The sequence below is a fragment of the Archocentrus centrarchus genome, chromosome 5, assembly GCF_007364275.1.
Source record: "Archocentrus centrarchus isolate MPI-CPG fArcCen1 chromosome 5, fArcCen1, whole genome shotgun sequence".
NCBI classification, from domain to species: Eukaryota; Metazoa; Chordata; class Actinopteri; order Cichliformes; family Cichlidae; genus Archocentrus; species Archocentrus centrarchus.
Genome location: NC_044350.1, coordinates 6823806 through 6842156, shown reverse-complemented (window position 1 = coordinate 6842156; position 18351 = coordinate 6823806). Strand labels below are relative to the sequence as shown.

At 40.2% G+C, this 18351-nt stretch overlaps 1 protein-coding gene across 2 annotated transcripts; it reads right to left on the bottom strand.

The window, feature by feature from the left end:
* Positions 1 to 14629: 14629 nt before the first annotated feature.
* On the bottom strand, positions 14630 to 17966 carry eevs (2-epi-5-epi-valiolone synthase). Of its 2 annotated transcripts, none has more exons than XM_030730077.1 (5): positions 17784 to 17966; positions 16093 to 16726; positions 15643 to 15882; positions 15240 to 15489; positions 14630 to 15040 (listed from the first exon to the last, which is right to left on the bottom strand). In XM_030730077.1, the coding sequence occupies exons 1-5, from the start codon at positions 17924 to 17926 to the stop codon at positions 14943 to 14945; spliced, it is 1365 nt and encodes a 454-aa protein (XP_030585937.1). In that variant the 5' UTR covers positions 17927 to 17966; the 3' UTR covers positions 14630 to 14942. The 2 variants fall into 2 exon arrangements, with proteins under 2 accessions (XP_030585937.1, XP_030585936.1); XM_030730076.1 differs by having other exon boundaries at positions 15240 to 15492; positions 17784 to 17926.
* Between the last annotated feature and the right edge of the window lie 385 nt (positions 17967 to 18351).

Here is an 18351-nt window from a genome sequence, read left to right as displayed (position 1 = left end):
TGAAGCATTCAGACGTTATTGCCATATTTCAGGGTTGTCCAAGTGTATCCAAAAATGTCACTCTGAAAAACGCACAACCCATACCTTATGGAATATGCTGTAAAATGCTCAATTTTACAGCTATTGCTTTCAAATTTGAAATGGGAATAGCCAAGACCTTATTCTTTGCAATCATGATGTGTTTTAGTCCATAAGTACCAAATTCAACTGTCTACACACTTGTTTTTGTTTTTTTTTAATCTAGGCGAGAAAAAAAATCTTCAAATCTGTCTGTTCAAAAGAGAATAACTTTCTGATAGTTACACTTAGAGGAAATCTTACTTTTGTATTAAAAAATATAGAATGTTACCTTTCCAAAATGCCCAAGCTTTTTCACATAGTCCCAAGGGTTTAGGAACAGCTTTAACTTAAAAATTTTTAGGCGTTTTTGACACAAAACCCCCGGAATGTTAACTAGACAGCCAGGAATTCCAGAAAACTACATTCTTCCCCACTTTTACTGCTGGGTTATTCCAAAGTGATGAATATACCTGTTTATAATGTGAAATCTTTAACATTTTACGGAGTTTAACCCAAACATTTTTGGAGTGTTGGTAAATCGGATTAATCTCCTTAGTTCCCCGTTCGTATAAAACTGGGGTTCTTTGTGATAAAACTTCAGTTGGATTGAAGGGGGCAGCATATTCTTGTTCTATATTCACCCACCCTAGGTACTCATTCTCCTCCTGCCTACAATGTCTTGCCAATTCAGTCATCTCATAAGCAATGTTATACAACTCCACATTGGGTAGTGAAAGCCCTCCTTCCTTCCTTATTACATAAAGTTTATTTAAATTTATCCTTGCCTTTTTCCCATTCCATAAATAATCTTTAATCATTCTATTATATTGCGTTAAAAGCTCTCCAGATATTGATATCAGAAGCATCATTGACAAATAGTTAAACTGTGGCGCAACCACCATTTTGACTGTATTTATTTTCCCCCACAATGTTAAATTAAGCATCTTCCACTTCTCCAGACTGCTCTTTATCTTTACCAGGAGGGGAGTCATATTAATATGTATTATATCCAATATATTAGCACACAGTTTAACACCTATGTCTGTGTAGATTCTCAGTTATCCAGGTCATAGTAGTCTCTGGAGCTTGAAAAAGGCGACTGGACTTCTTTTTGTTTCTTGAAGACGTTTCACCTCTCATCCGAAAGGCTTCTTCAGTTCTCAACCAAATGGTGGAGAGACCCAGGTATTTAAACCCCTGTGGGCGTAGTCCCCTGGAGGTGGTTATGACCCTCTATTGATCATGTGCTTGACCACATGTGCCCAGGTGTGAAGGGGGCGTGGGTCATATTTAATCAGTGGTTTCAGTTGAAACCAATTTAGGACTCCGCTCCATTGTTTCCTGTGGCCTATTGAGGTCACTGGAACAAAGGTGTGAATGGGGGTTGAGACGTCTGGGAAGGGAGCTCAGGACAGCACTGTAAGCAGGGGAAAGTTGGTGACGTAATCCACCTCCTCTGTTCAATGATGGTTGTTCACAGTGGACATAGATGGCTTCTTTCACTCCTCTTTCAAACCATCTGTTTTCCCTGTCCAAAATGTGGACATTGGCATCCTCAAAAGAGTGCCCTTTTTCCTTCAGATGCAGATGTACTGCTGAATCTTGTCCTGTCGAGGTGGCTCTTCTATGTTGTGCCATTCGTTTGTGAAGAGGCTGTTTGGTTTCACCAATGTAGAGGTCCGAGCACTCTTCACTGCACTGAACAGCATACACTACATCGCTGATCTTGTGTTTGGCGGGTTTGTCCTTGGGATGCACCAGTTTTTGTCTTAGGGTGTGACTTGGTTTGAAGTATACTGAGATGTCATGCTTGGAGAAAATTCTTCTGAGTTTCTCTGACAAGCCTGACACATACGGGATGACAATGTTGTTCCTCTTGTCCTTCCCATTCTCTGTAGTTTGTGTTTGGCCTTCATTCCTGTGCATCTTAGCTGATTTGATGAAGGCCCAATTGGGGTAACCGCATGTTTTGAGGGCTTTCTTAATGTGTGTGTGTTCCTTATGCTTCCCTTCTGCCTTAGAGGGAACACTTTCCGCACGGTGTTGTAGGGTCCTGATCAACCCAAGTTTGTGTTCCAGAGGGTGGTGGGAGTCAAAGAGGAGATACTGGTCTGTGTGTGTGGGCTTCCGGTAAACTTCAATGTTGAGGCTTCCATCTTCCTCGATAAGCACCGCACAGTCCAGGAATGGTAACTTGTTATCTCTGGTGTCCTCCCTGGTAAAACGTATGTATTTATCCACTGAGTTAATGTGACGAGTGAAGGCTTCTACTTCTTGGGTTTTGATTTTGACCCAGGTGTCATCTACATATCTGTACCAGTGGCTAGGTGCCTTCCCTTTGAAAGAACCAAGAGCTTTACTTTCCACTTCCTCCATGTAAAGGTTGGCTACAATGGGAGACACTGGGGAGCCCATGGCACATCCATGCTTCTGTCTGTAGAATCCATCATTGTATTTAAAATATGTTGTGGTAAGGCAGAGATCTAAAAGTGCACAAATCTGATCTGGGGTGAAGCTGGTTCTGTTCAGTAAGGAATCGTCTTCCTGTAGTCGTCTTCTGACGGTCTCCACTGCCTCAGTTGTAGGTATGCAAGTGAAAAATGAAACCACATCAAAGGACACCATGGTTTCATCTGGATCCAGTACAAGATTCTGGACCTTGTTAGTAAAATCTGTAGAGTTTTCGATGTGGTGGGGTGTGATGCCAACAAGCGGTGATAAGATGGTGGCGAGGTGTTTGGAAATGTTGTAGGTGACCGAGTTTATACTGCTGATAATGGGTCGAAGTGGGACTCCTTCTTTGTGGATCTTTGGGAGTCCATAAATGCATGGAGTGGCTTCTCCAGGGTACAGGCGGTAGTAAGTGGGGCGGTCAATGGCTTTTTCCTTTTCAAGTTGTTGCAGGCCAAACCAGAAGAAAATGTGCTAGCCAACGGACTCAACTTTGCCATAGCCCCACAACAGCTTCCCATAGTAGACCTCATCACAGCAACAGAAACCGCTATAAGAAATAACAAACTTTCTCATCCTGTAGCAGAACAGATCAGGATGAAAGTTTCAGCCACTCTCTCCAGTGCAAGACTTCCTCCATCCAACCTCACCATTCAGGAGAAGAAGGCCATCACAGCCCTAAGCAAGGATCAAAACATCACCATACTGCCAGCCGACAAGGGGAGGTGCACGGTTGTGCTGAATTCATCGGATTACCACAACAAAATTACTACACTCCTCAGTGACAACAATACTTATGAGGTCTTGAGACGTGATCCCACAAGCAACTACAAGAAAAAAGTTGTTTGCTGCCTGCAACAACTTGAAAAGGAAAAAGCCATTGACCGCCCCACTTACTACCGCCTGTACCCTGGAGAAGCCACTCCATGCATTTATGGACTCCCAAAGATCCACAAAGAAGGAGTCCCACTTCGACCCATTATCAGCAGTATAAACTCGGTCACCTACAACATTTCCAAACACCTCGCCACCATCTTATCACCGCTTGTTGGCATCACACCCCACCACATCGAAAACTCTACAGATTTTACTAACAAGGTCCAGAATCTTGTACTGGATCCAGATGAAACCATGGTGTCCTTTGATGTGGTTTCACTTTTCACTTGCATACCTACAACTGAGGCAGTGGAGACCGTCAGAAGACGACTACAGGAAGACGATTCCTTACTGAACAGAACCAGCTTCACCCCAGATCAGATTTGTGCACTTTTAGATCTCTGCCTTACCACAACATATTTTAAATACAATGATGGATTCTACAGACAGAAGCATGGATGTGCCATGGGCTCCCCAGTGTCTCCCATTGTAGCCAACCTTTACATGGAGGAAGTGGAAAGTAAAGCTCTTGGTTCTTTCAAAGGGAAGGCACCTAGCCACTGGTACAGATATGTAGCTGACACCTGGGTCAAAATCAAAACCCAAGAAGTAGAAGCCTTCACTCGTCACATTAACTCAGTGGATAAATACATACGTTTTACCAGGGAGGACACCAGAGATAACAAGTTACCATTCCTGGACTGTGCGGTGCTTATCGAGGAAGATGGAAGCCTCAACATTGAAGTTTACCGGAAGCCCACACACACAGACCAGTATCTCCTCTTTGACTCCCACCACCCTCTGGAACACAAACTTGGGGTGATCAGGACCCTACAACACCGTGCGGAAAGTGTTCCCTCTAAGGCAGAAGGGAAGCATAAGGAACACACACACATTAAGAAAGCCCTCAAAACATGCGGTTACCCCAATTGGGCCTTCATCAAATCAGCTAAGATGCACAGGAATGAAGGCCAAACACAAACTACAGAGAATGGGAAGGACAAGAGGAACAACATTGTCATCCCATATGTGTCAGGCTTGTCAGAGAAACTCAGAAGAATTTTCTCCAAGCATGACATCTCAGTATACTTCAAACCAAGTCACACCCTAAGACAAAAACTGGTGCATCCCAAGGACAAACCCGCGAAACACAAGATCAGCGATGTAGTGTATGCTGTTCAGTGCAGTGAAGAGTGCTCGGACCTCTACATTGGTGAAACCAAACAGCCTCTTCACAAACGAATGGCACAACATAGAAGAGCCACCTCGACAGGACAAGATTCAGCAGTACATCTGCATCTGAAGGAAAAAGGGCACTCTTTTGAGGATGCCAATGTCCACATTTTGGACAGGGAAAACAGACGGTTTGAAAGAGGAGTGAAAGAAGCCATCTATGTCCACTGTGAACAACCATCATTGAACAGAGGAGGTGGATTACGTCACCAACTTTCCCCCGCTTACAGTGCTGTCCTGAGCTCCCTTCCCAGACGTCTCAACCCCCATTCACACCTTTGTTCCAGTGACCTCAATAGGCCACAGGAAACAATGGAGCGGAGTCCTAAATTGGTTTCAACTGAAACCACTGATTAAATATGACCCACGCCCCCTTCACACCTGGGCACATGTGTTCACGCACATGATCAATAGAGGGTCATAACCACCTCCAGGGGACTACGCCCACAGGGGTTTAAATACCTGGGTCTCTCCACCATTTGGTTGAGAACTGAAGAAGCCTTTCGGATGAGAGGTGAAACGTCTTCAAGAAACAAAAAGAAGTCCAGTCGCCTTTTTCAAGCTCCAGAGTTTAACACCTAAATATTTCAGACCAGATAACAGCCATTTAAAGTGTCCTGCACTAATCATATCTGGGTGACGTGTCTTGGATACGGCTATAGCTTCTGATTTATGCCAATTAATCTTGTAACCAGATCTGAGAAAATAAGTCAACCTCATCAAGAAGAGCCTGGGTAGAGGACGCAGGATCCGACACTAAACAAAGAATGTCATCTGCATATAAAAAAAAGCTTATGTTCTCTTTCTCCAGCCTCCACCCCCTTGATTCTAGCCTCCTTTCTTATCGCCACTGCTAACGTTTCTACCACTAGTGTAAACAGCAGCGGAGAAAAAGGGTCCCCTTGTATTGTGCCTCTAAATAACCTAAAAAAAAGGGGAAATCAGACCATTTGTGACCACTGCTGCTCTTGGTTTTGCATAAACCGTCTTAACCCAATTAAGAAATTCTTTCCCAAATCCAAATTTTTCCAATACGTTCAGTAAAGAGCCCCATTCCACTCGATCAAACGCCTTCTTAGTATCAAGTGAAAAGGCAGCTACTGGTACATCTTTTTCATGACTTAACCACATCGAGTGAAGGAGCCTCCAAAGGTTATCAGAGGCAGATCTCCCTTTGACAAAACCGACTTGATTGAAATGAATAAGTGATGGAATGACCTTTTCCATTCTCATAGCTAAAATTTTTTGTAAGAATCTTACAATCCACATTCACTAGACTGACTGTCTAAAACTACCAGGATCCACTGGGTCCTTATCTTTTTTCAGAATGAGTGAAATAAGGGCTTCATAAAAAGTCTCAGGTAGGCATCCAATGGAGCCTGCTTCTCTATAGAGCTCAGTAAGAATTGGTGCCAGCAAGTCTATATTGTACTTATAATATTCTACCAGAAATCCATCGATCCCAGGAGATTTACCCATTTTTATAGATTGAACTGCCGCTCTAATCTCCGCTTCCATAACTGGTGCATCTATAAATCTTGCCTGATCTGGAGAGAGCTGAGGTAGCTGTATTTTAGAAAAAAAAGCTTCAATTTTGTCTGCATCAGTCGGTATTTCAGAGGAATAGAGCTTTGAATAGAACTTCTGAAATGTATGATTAATCTCACAGGATTTAGTTACTATATTGCCTTGTTCATTTCTAATTCCTGGAATTATATAAGCGGCTTCCTGCTGTTTCAACTGCCTTGCCAATAGCTTGCTAGCTTTTTCCCCATTCTCAAAGAAATTTGCCCTTGTTTTAAAAAGTGCATATTCTGCTTTTTTGTTCTATATCTCATTTAAATCAAATATCAATTTACAGACTTCCTTCCATAATTGATTACTATAATTAAGTGACAGCTGTTTGTCTTTGTCCTTTACTTGCGATTCCAATAGAAACAATTTAGTGCTGTCTGTTCTTTTCTTTTGGCTAGAATATGCAATAATTTTGCCCCTACTAAAAGCCTTAGACGCATCCCAGACCATATTAAATTTATCAGTTGACCCTGTGTTTATCTGAAAAAATGACAATATTTTCACTTAACATATTTTTGAATACTGACTCTTGAAATAAAGATGTATTAAGTCTCCATATTCTACTTTTAACTGCCACCTCCCCAATCAAAATATCTAGTACCACCATTGCATGATCTGTTAGTGCTATGGATCCAATTTTACAGTTAATACCCAGGTCAGGCTGGTGAAGTTGACCTCAGAGATGTCTGAGGTCAACTTCACCAGCCTGACCTGGGGTGGTCAGCCAGGACTGCATTGATGTTAAGAGCCAGAAGAGGATTTTTGTGAAAACTAATCTTATACTATTGTGATTGGGAATTTAGCAAAAAATTAAGACAGGGTTTAATGATGTCACATTTATAATGGATGTACCTACTTTCTATACTTTATTATTGCTTGAAAAACAAAAAGAAAACAAGCATTAGTCTTTTGTGTGTCAATATTGTTTAGTGAAGTGGATTAGCATTTAATCAGTCCAAAATAAATTCTGCATATAAATTGGCCCACATGACAAACAGTAACATGAAACAGTTACTATCTAATATTTTTCCTCAAATTCATTCAAAAAAAATGTGGATTGCATCCCTTCAGGGTCAAATCCAGTTCCAGTCGATGAAAATCTTACTGGAAACTGTGGTGTATTTTTATCATTCGACATCAGTATTTTTTATCAATATTTTTATATCATGTAATGTTACATATATTAATCACACACACTGAATTAATGGTCACACTATATATATTATTTGTCACATATATTAATCACACACACTGGATTAATGGTCACATTATATATTATATGTCACCTATATTGTCACTCACACACTGGAACTACATGCTTTAGGTGAGTGGAAAGGACTGAGGCCTGCTCTGCCCAAGGCCTTGGGTTTTTTCCACTGGTAGTACTGCACTCATTCATATTTAGAGGTTCACCTTTGTACACAGTGCACTTTTGACACAGCATTGCCAGAGGGAAGGTCAAGTAGCGGGGAGTGTGTGTCCTGAAAAGGGGAGTTGGAGTCCCACCTAAGCTACTGAAAAATGTAAGGGAGAAATTGTGTATTGAGATAAGACCGCCCTAAAAGTGTTTCTTGTAATGTGAAAATATGGATAGAAGTGCTCCGGTGGAAGGTATTTCCACGTGGGAAAGTTGTTTGTTTATGACAGCCCAGAGAACAAGTCATGGAGCCATTGCGGGAGGATCCAACTAATACGATACATAGTGGATTGGGAGCATCCTTCTATGCCCATTGTTCCTGATAACAGAATTGGGAGGTGTGAGTTTGGGCGATAAAAGGCAGAGGCAAGGTTGGGAGAGAGCTCTTCTGCTTGCTTCACTTTTTGGCTCTATTGGGCTCCTTTTAGCGCACTTTTTGCTCTTCCTATCTCCTTTGTAACGGCTCCAAGGGCACACACTCCTGAGAGGGCTTCTTTGCTTTCTTACCACCCCTGCAACGGCACCAAGGCACTCACTCTCGGGAGGGCTTTTTGCTTTCTTGTACTTTGTTTAACTTTGTGCTTCAATAAATCTTGGAAACGAAACCTGCTCATCTCAAGTGAGTTTTTGTAAAGTGTGACGTTATTATCAAGGTGCATTTGTTTTCATTGGTCTCACTTCCGCCTGGTAAGAGGGGGAGCGGGAGAGAGCCGCAACCACGACCCGACAAAACATAAAAGAAATGATCACTGGTTCAGTGCACAGGTAAAGTTATACATGCAGCCTTCTTTCAGCCTTCAGTATAGCCTGCTCATATTCAAACCCATGGATGTTCAAACCACAGCAGTCAGCAACTCGTCCCTGGAGATGCATCCCTACACCTCTTTAGACAACAGCTCTTCACTTATGGCCGTCATCCTGGTTAGTTTCCCGTGAAAGGCGCATAATGGCTCAGGTATGATCTCAGGTACCTGTGGAAAAAGTCCAGTAAAGAAATTCCAATTTTTCCCTGTCAATTAAACAAAATACCATGAACTGCAGGTCTTGTGGGTCAATAATTAAATTTGCACAAACTAAGAAGGACATCAAAATGTCATACTTTAGAGACATGGTGAAAGACATGGTGAAAGTTTTAACAAATATGTAAAAAAACAGATGTTTTTAAACTAAAAGTTACATACTGCAGTTTTAATCTGTATAAGATCTGTATAATCTGTATAAACTTGTGGCTTTTGTTCTTACTGTTGATGATTGCCATTTTTTCAGTTTTACACATTTAGCTATGTGGTTTTGAAATAGTGCCCATTTTTACAAAGATTGTTGTTGGTTTAAAAACAACATAACTTTATGTATTGTTTATGAAAGACAGAGACAAGTAAAGACTATTGTGATGAACTATGAATAACATTCTGTGATAAATGATGGAAGTCACCCAGGAGTATTAAATAAAGATGGTTACATTTATTTCAGCTCTGAGTGTCTAATATCTAGCTGTTTTTATGGGAATGTGGATCTTTCAGATCAATTTGAGAGGTGATTTTACTAATGTTTCACATTTTGTTGTCTCATGTAGCGTGGGCCACTGGTCTTGGTCTCGGTCTTGCCCTCCCTCGGACTTGGTCTTGACTTGGTCTCGGACCCTAAAAGTGTTGGTCTTGTCTCGGTCTCAGTACGCTCTTGTCTTGGTCTTGTCTTGGTCTTGGGTTAGGTGGTCTTGACTACAACACTGCTGTAATTCTTAAACACAACAATCTTCACAACCTTTTACGGTGAAGTTGCATTTTCTTGTGCGCACACACACACAGAAATAATAAAAAAAACAGCTGTAGGAAAAAAGTTGTATTGATTTCCCACAAAGTTGCAAACACCAGTAAGTCATTCTGTGATGTGGAATATATCTTGTTTAATTGACTAATAAGTTAGTCACCAGGAACATCTCTACTCCTTGGGCTAAACTCACCTCTCAAGCTTCTAAGATCAAGTCCACAAACCACAGCCCTCATTTGAGCAATCTAGCAATCCAGTGGTGGATCTGCCAATTCTAGCATTCTATGGCAATTACCAGTCAGGCTTCACGATGTTGGGCATTGAACACAGGGCCCACTGGAGGACATTGTGCCCTCAGGCCACCCTTATGAAGTCTGTTTCTGGTTGTTTGGTCAGACATTCACACCAGCGGCCTGCTGGAGGTCATTTTGTTGCTCTGGCAGTGCTCATCCTGTTCCTCCATACACAAAGAAGCAGATATCGGTCCTGCTGCTGGGTTAAAGACCTTCTAGGGCCCTAGTGACACTGGGCCAGTACCAGAACCAGAACCAGTAAGAAACAGAAAAGATGAGGAATGTCACTGGCCTCCCCCTGTAAAACCATTCCTGTATGGGAGCTGTCTCTTTGTTACTCCGCTAGTGCACCTGTTGTTAATTTCATTAACACCCAAGCAGCTGTAACTGATTAATAACCCCCATTGCTTCTTAACTGACCAGTTCACTATCCCAGAAGTTTAATTGACCTGATGCCATTTTCCAATTTAAAAGTGTTCATTTAATTTTTTTTGAGTAATACAGTATTTTTATTTTTAATATATCTGTTGCATGTCCATCTATCTATTTTCTTCTACGTATCCAGTTCAAGGTTGCCGTGAGTCTGGAGCCTATCCCCAATCCCAGGTGCCATAGGGAAGGACAGGTCACCCATCCATCACAGAGCTAACACACAGAGGCAACCATTCACACTCACATTCACACCTGTGACTTATTTACAGTCATGAGTTAATCTAATGTGGATGTCTTTGGAATTTGGGAGGAAGCTGGAGCACCCTGAGCGAATCCACACAGACACGGGAGAACATGCACACTCCACACAAAAGTGACCCAGCCCTCCAGTGAATTCAAACCCAGGACCTTCTTTCTGTGAGGTGGACATACTAACCTACATGATGAGTTAAACTTATTAAACTTCACTTTTTAATTTCCCAAATCTTGGATAAATAAAAAAGTTTTCATCTCATGAAGAGGGAAATTATTCACAGAGACCAAAACCGTCACACCTCAGCAGCAAACCAGTATTACCAGCAAAGTGACAGGTCCCGCAGACAGACAGCAGACCCTCCTGACACCAACGTCAGCACTCAGAGCTGAGGTTCTGCGGTGCCTGAACACCACAGCCAAGCATCACTTGTACTTCTCGAATGACGGCATTGGGGAGATATTTCAAAACACGCTCACAGACTCCGACATAGCCAAAAGTTTTGCATGTGGCAAGGACAAGATTGCTCACATGATTAAAGTTCGGCATAGCACCTCATTTTAAGAAGCTGCTCGTGAATAGCATTAATGATGGCAGGTCTTACCCTGACTTACTACAGTTTTTGCAAAAGTCTCCTCCTTCTGTCCCATGGACAAGCCACTGTTGAAAGAGGATTTTCAATCAACAAAGAGGTAGAAATCTGTAACCTCCAGGAAGAATCCCTGGAATCACTGCGATTAGTCTGTGACCGGATCTGACAAAGGAGCTCCTTGCATCTGCAAGATCTCAGTACAGACTGCACCTGGTGAATGAAAGTAAAAAGAAGGAAAGTGCAGCACATGCTCTGAAAAGGAAGGCAGGAGAGGAGGAGCCGTTGGACCTCAGAACCCAGTGTCGGGTGTCTGTGAGTCAATTTGAATATGATGCAGACAAGTTGGCTGAGCAGGCTGAGGGAAAGGCTGTGTCCAAAATGTCTGAACTTATCACAAAGTCCAACACACTTCGTAGAAGACTAAAAGAAAAAAGAAGAGCTCCGCCAACTGGACGAAAGGGTTGAGGAGAAGGTCTCACACCTGAGACTGTTGTAACTGTGCCCCCCTTACCCCTTCTCTCTATCTCACTGTCTTGGTTTCCCTTCTTTACTCTGCCATCTTCCCCCAGAGCTCACTCTTTCACCCCACCTGTCTCCTCCTCCCTGTCCATTCGTCTCTTGCTTGTCTCCTATCTCTGTCACACTCTGTGTGTGTGTCTGTCTGTGTGAAAGTGAGTATGTTTCTCTGTCCATATTTTCTCTCTTCTATGTCTCTCTAGATGTCTCTCTCCTTTCCTCCACCATCTCACTCCCCACAGCACGCTCTTTCTCAATGTGAGTGTAATATTAAATGGTATCAACTGATAAATGATCTAATTGTACAGACTACAAAGTTTTAACACTTTTCCTAAAATTGCAATGGAATTTTTCATTTTGGGGCATGTTCACACTGCCATCTGTTTGTGTTGCAGTTGGTGGTGTTATTTAACTTACTTCAGTTGCTTGATGCTATTCCTGCTGATTATTTAGTTTTAGGATTTCCCATGTTATCAATATTCTATTGGAAAATAAATCATCGCTTATGAAACTTGAATTTCACTGCATTTTGTTTATTTTCTTTAAAAAAAATTCCTAAGCCTTTTTGAAATGTGTTTGGAATATTAATTATAATATTAATATTAATTATCAGTGTTTGGAATATTAATGTGTATGAGGTCTTAGTCAAGACAAAGTCACAGTTACACCTTCAAGTAAGTGCGATACTGTACTTAAGTACATTTTTCAGGTAACTGACAGGGATTAATTTTTACTCAGTGAATAAAGGACAAATGTTTAAAGGTAAACTCCAGTAAATTAATTAATAAACTGTGGATCAACCAAATAATAAACAATTAAATAATACATTAGACAGAGAGCAACAGATCAGAAAGTACTAGACTAACTTCTCTGTTTCAGTACATCCATCTCGAGGACTGGCCACAGAACGTACAATTAGAACATCACCAACGTCACCATGTTCTGTCATTAATCTGGACAAGATTTCTCTGTATTGATTAAATTAGAACATCAGGAAGAAGATGTGCCTATGACTGAGAGGAATCTGGGTCATGAAAAACCAGCTAGAACAAGACTGAATGACGAAGGTCAACTCATAGCGCTCAGAGATTGTTTATGTTTAGATAAACAAGCTGTATAAAAAATGTTTTGGTTAGACAGGAACACGGGCTTAGAGAGAGAGAGAGTGCACACTCTTACTCTGAGTCCCCACATGGCCATGTGTGTATATTTTCTGATCCTTTAATACAATAAATGTCTTACTTTTTGAATTAAAGTGTTTCAGGTGTCTTCCTTCATAAAAAACCTGTTTACCTGACAGATGGTGACCCCAACGTGATAAAGACTGATAACAGGTAATGACAGGTGATTTGTGAAGGAGGATGATTGGCAAAAGAGGACAAAGGGGAATATTTTCTCCAGGACTCACCTCGGGACTTTAACTCCTCAAAACACTCACGGGGGGGGCACCTCATGAAAAAGATAAGCAGAAACCTGTTGTTTTTAAATAACCAAATTCTGCAGAATTGGACATTAAAATGTTTTGTGAGTGAGGAGGAGGTAAGGTCTCGAGAGAACAAATTTTAAAGGATCTGTTAAACTGTTCAAAGCTTGAAAATATTAAAGTGTCAGAAAAACAAAAAAGGGGTTGACATTAAAAAATGAATAAATAGATAATGGGTAAAAGAAACAAAATAAGTGAAGTGATAAGAGTTGAAATGAGTAAAAAAAGGATTGTGAGAAATGAAGGAAACGTAAAACTGCCCTATAGCAATAGGCTATTAATCAAATTTATTTATTTATTTAAACCAAGAAGTGTGCGTTGTTGGAAACTTTTCTACTGAATAGAAATAACTCCTGTAATCCGCAGCATGAAGAATGGTGTGTGAGAATTGGCACACAGGACACAGAGAATAGAGCTGTGTTTAAATTCCCTTTCACAGTTTGTGTCCCACATAACAGATTCAAGCTGAGTACATTCATTAGAATTAAAATTTAGATTGGAATAACGTTTCTATTCTCATGTAATATTTTATATCATTACAGTAATACATAATGAAGTTCAGTTAGCTTTACAGAAAAATATCAGGTAGAAACGTCCTCCAAAGAGCTACTTTTACTTTCTTACTTTGAGTACATTTCAGACCCTGTACTTTTTTACTTTTACTTAAGTAAAGAAGTTGAATCAGTACTTTGACTTTTACCAAAGTATTTTTTAACACAAGTACTTGTACTTCTAATTAAGTACAGAATGTCTGTGCTTTTGCCACCTCTAGAAATGGGCTATTATCTTACATGGCTTAGTGCTGTGAATCCACCGCTAACCCAAAAAAGGCTGCTGCTCAATTTTGTGCTGGTAGTAAAAATATTGTAGCTGTAGTAAAATAGGTAGTATAAGGTAGTAAATTGAACTCTAGGATTGCTGTATTAACCCTGATTTAAGTTCAAGGCAAAAGAGTCCCCAGGCATCCTGAGTGCCTTTTAAAGGTTCCAGGTAGCACCAAGGAGGGGATGGAACAGGCATATGAGCTCTTATTTTAGATTATAGATTGTTGGCCAAGTGAGGAAATAGTTATTCAAAGCTGTTGATTTTTCTGTTGATTGATTGATTTTAATGTTATAATGAAGATAAGACAAGCTCTGTGTTAAATTTATTAGTTTTACTGGAACAATGTGCGACCTGTCGACAACATAATTTTATTGTTTTTGTTTGTTTTTTTATTGTTTTTATGTTTTGTGTGTTACTCTGTGTTGGTGAATAGACACCTGGTTGGTCTGTAGCTCATCTCTGCCTCAAGTCTCCTACTTTAATTCAGCCACTACTGGCCATTCTAACAACTCCATTATTTATCTTAAAGCTTCAGTGGCTGGGTATTTATCAAATTTAGATTAATAATATAAAATGTAAAATGACTAATTGTCTTTTATTATTAAATTAAAGAATAGGCTACCCAGCTGCAGGAACATTTAAATGATCATTAAAATACATTAATACATTGTAATCCAAATAGAGTTTCTAATCCTGAATTTGGCCATTCTGCATACCTTTTAATTGTAACAAAGTACTTTTTTACTTGACCTAAATTAAAAATGAATGACATAAAATATTTTTGAAGTGCAGTTTTTTGTTTTTTTTTTTGAGAGAAAGCATCACGAACCATAATATGATTAACATAAAACTCTTTAATGGTGCATACATGATATATTTGACAGTCATAACAAGCAACAAGCACAGCCATTTCTATAGCTTTGGGTTTTATGATATATCAGTGCAAAAATGGGTACCCCATATTTGGTCTTTGTGACTGTGTTTGTGAAAATGTAGCAGCCCGATGCTTTAAATCACAACCAATTTCTCTTACCAGTACAAACAATTCACAAGTACAGTACACAATTCTACACACATTCCTAAATGTAACAAAAAAACCCAAAACAGAAACAACCAAAAACCTGAAATAAAACAAAAACAGAATTGAAGCAGTTGTAGGATGGCAATATTTAAGGGTCACAGTTGTTCTCAGAAGAAGCTCTCACTTCCTCGCACCATTTTTCATAAGCTCTGTGCAGGATCTCATATGATGTGTTATTAAAGATTTCTGCAGTAAAGAAAGGAGAGCAAAGCGAAGATACTTTAATTGGCTCATGCAGCTCGTAAAGCAGTAAATATCTGAAGCTATTTGAAGCAGTTCCACCTATGCTACAAATACATGAGCAATGACTTCTACTTCTTTCTGCTTCTACTTCTTCTTTCTACTATTTTTTTTTTTTGGTCAGTTTAATTCTGTTGATTTTTACCTGCTTGCCCCAGACCGACGGGGAGAGGCATTCTGACCAGGCCGCCAGAATGTTTCAGTCTGTCCTGCAAAGAATTCTGTATGAGGTCCATCGTAAACTCTTCATGCCAGACAGGAAGCTCCAGGCTCAGCATGCAGCTGATGATCCTCTGCTTCTCTTCTTCTGTCAACAGGCCACACTCTTGGGACACATAAACCATGTAAGACATATCAATGTTGACTGCCTCGCCATGAAGCAGAGATGGGAGAACCTTCTAGATGACAAAGAGAAAGGTGAGATAATATCATATGAATCCCTTATACCTCATATAATTTCATATGTTTTTAAAGAGATGCAAACAGTTACACCATAACCTGTATCAACAAAGGATTTAAAGCTGTATTTGCCAGTAGGGATCATTTACCATTTCTAATGCTGGACTGATAAGGTGGCCAAAGTCCACAAGTCTGTTGAGGTCATCCTCCCAAAGGTTTGGGGCAAGCTCCTCCAACATGGTCATAATGGCTATGTGTGTTGCCTGTGATGCAGCCATGAAGCTGCTGCACCCATATAGACTGTTATCAACTTGAAATTTAGTATCCAGTAGCACAGAGCCATGTTTCTCAAGAAGTTCAAAAAGGGCCCTGTGCTTCATCAAGGCCATCTGCAAAGAACCAAAAAAAAGGTACATAGAATTACTACTACTATCAGGATAGTTTGAAACTTATCTTTGGGGACTTATGGAGTAGTTTCCGCACCATAAATGACACTGGTGTATCTGCGTATCCTAACTTTTATGACCCACAAGAATAGCACAAGTTTTTTCTATTTTTTTATTCCAACAAACAGACTTTATCAATTGACTTTGTCGTACCTTTAACATCTCTGCCAGCCCATTGGCGATATGTCGTCGGGGAATAGTTTGTATGAATGACAGGTCAAGGAAGGTGGCAGCAGGTGGAATGTAGGCACCCAGCTTGTTCTTGCAGTTTGCAAAGTTAACCCCTGTCTTTGCCCCTACACTGGCATCAATGTAGGAGAGCAGTGTGGTTGGGACTCTGATGTAAGGAGTGCGCCTCCTGTAAAGTGAGGCAGCCAGGCCCACTATGTCAAGGCACACTCCTCCACCAATGGCAATGATGGGCTCTGTGCGTCTGTCAAGGGAGAAGTTGTTGACCTCATCTAAGATCTTCAAGGCCATCTCCATAGATTTGTTCTCCTCAGTGGTAGGTAGAGCCAAGATCTTGTAAGACACATTCTTAGCTGTTAAGTATTCAGTTAGCTTGGAACCATAGATTTGGAAGACTTCCTGGTCAATTACCACAAAGCGTCTGATTGGCTTGTTGGATTTTTTAATGTCTTCTAGCTGCTGTGGGTCATTGATGTGGCCCAGAAGAAGGGTGTCGTTGCCCGGGTCCAGCAAGCCCTGAGTTTCAGTTACCTTGTAAGTAAAGACAATGGGGCTGATAACTGTCCAAGTTGTACCCTTCTCTGTGACACTCTCACAGCTGCCAGACAAGACACAAAAAAGTATTTATTATAATCTCAAGACACCAGGATGATTTTTGGTCCACATTTAGACTGAGATTGAATTGACTATATGTCAAAGACTCATCACTTAAACTGGGGTTGAACAGAAATGCTTAAGTTGTTCACTGATGCCCGCCACCTATCCTTCATCTTGGCCTAACCTCACAATGATGGAAAGATCAAAAGCAACAAATGGCTGCTTTAATTGATAGAGGCAACATTTGAGTTTCATTTAAATAAACAGTGAATATTTTTTCTTATCTCCAAGCAGGAACGTTATCATCTGGCCATACAAATAGTGCAAAGCACGAAAATGCTTATCTCCAAAATGCTTGATGTGGTATTTCTCAATAAAAATGTTTGCCATATAATGATATGTAATGTTTTATCACAGAAAATACTGTAGTGTTTAAAAATTCTATGTGCCCTAAAACAAAGAAAAGCAAAGGTTTTTAAGCTGCAGTGGCTAATTTCACACTTGGGTAAAAATATGTGTGCCACATTGAGCCATCGCATGATGAAAGAAATCTGTTGGCAAAACTTCAGCTTTCTATAACTGCTTCTTTGCCAGCTCTGTAAACCCCACCTTCCAGCATAAACCTAAGTGAAAAGGGCACTCACACAGTAAAATCAAATTGAAAATAATAGTAATAATAGTACAAAATATGTAAAACCTTGTTGTGACTGCTTAGTATGTTTTAGTGTAAAGCTTATCACAAAGAAATTGAACCCAGCAAATGAGCTCTTTTCATATACTCTATCCTTTAGTGTGACAAAAAAAAAGTTCAAACATCAGATTATACTGCATGTCATACTGTACAATTCTACTACCGAGCCGAATAAATAACAGCATAATTGTGTCTAAATCTTCAATGTAAAATTTACTGAGGATTAGACTGAAGAAAACTTACCTTTTGGATAGGTAAACAAGCAATTACGCAAACAAAAAGACAGCAATCATCCAAAAATATTAAAGCACTATCACGATTCCCCCTCTGTGAGTTCAGTAAATTAGAGAACAGTGTGTATACTCACATTTTTGCAGCTGAGACACTGTCCACTCTGTCCTTATTGATCTTTTTTCCCGGTTGGCACTTCCATGTATCTTTGACCCGTACTAAACTAAACTCAGTTTTCTTCTCTTTGGTGTCTTTTTCTTCTGGTTGAGCTTTCCCCATTCTTGCAGGGATGGTAAGAAGTGACAGGTGTGAACAAAGCAAATGACAAGTTGACTGAGAATCCTGTTTTAGAAGCCTTTAAATACAGTATAGTGTTTAGAGGATGCCCTTAGGGCAAAGGAGGAGCTTTTCAAGATGTTTCACATGTTAATGCATGCATTTTGTGTAACTGTGAGGTAACACCTGTTTTGCTGAGGGAAGAAAAGTATTTTTGTTGTTGTTGAATAATACATGACATTACTTACCTATATGGAATGTTAACTCTCAAAAAAAAAAAAAAAGCATGGATGGTGTTCTGAGAATGAATATTTCTTAAAAGTACACTTTATAGTGGACAAGGTATTTGCACTTTCATGGAATGTGCATACTTGTTTGCTCCTTCTTTCAAGCTCTTAAGACTGCCATGACCTGGCTGACTGAGAACC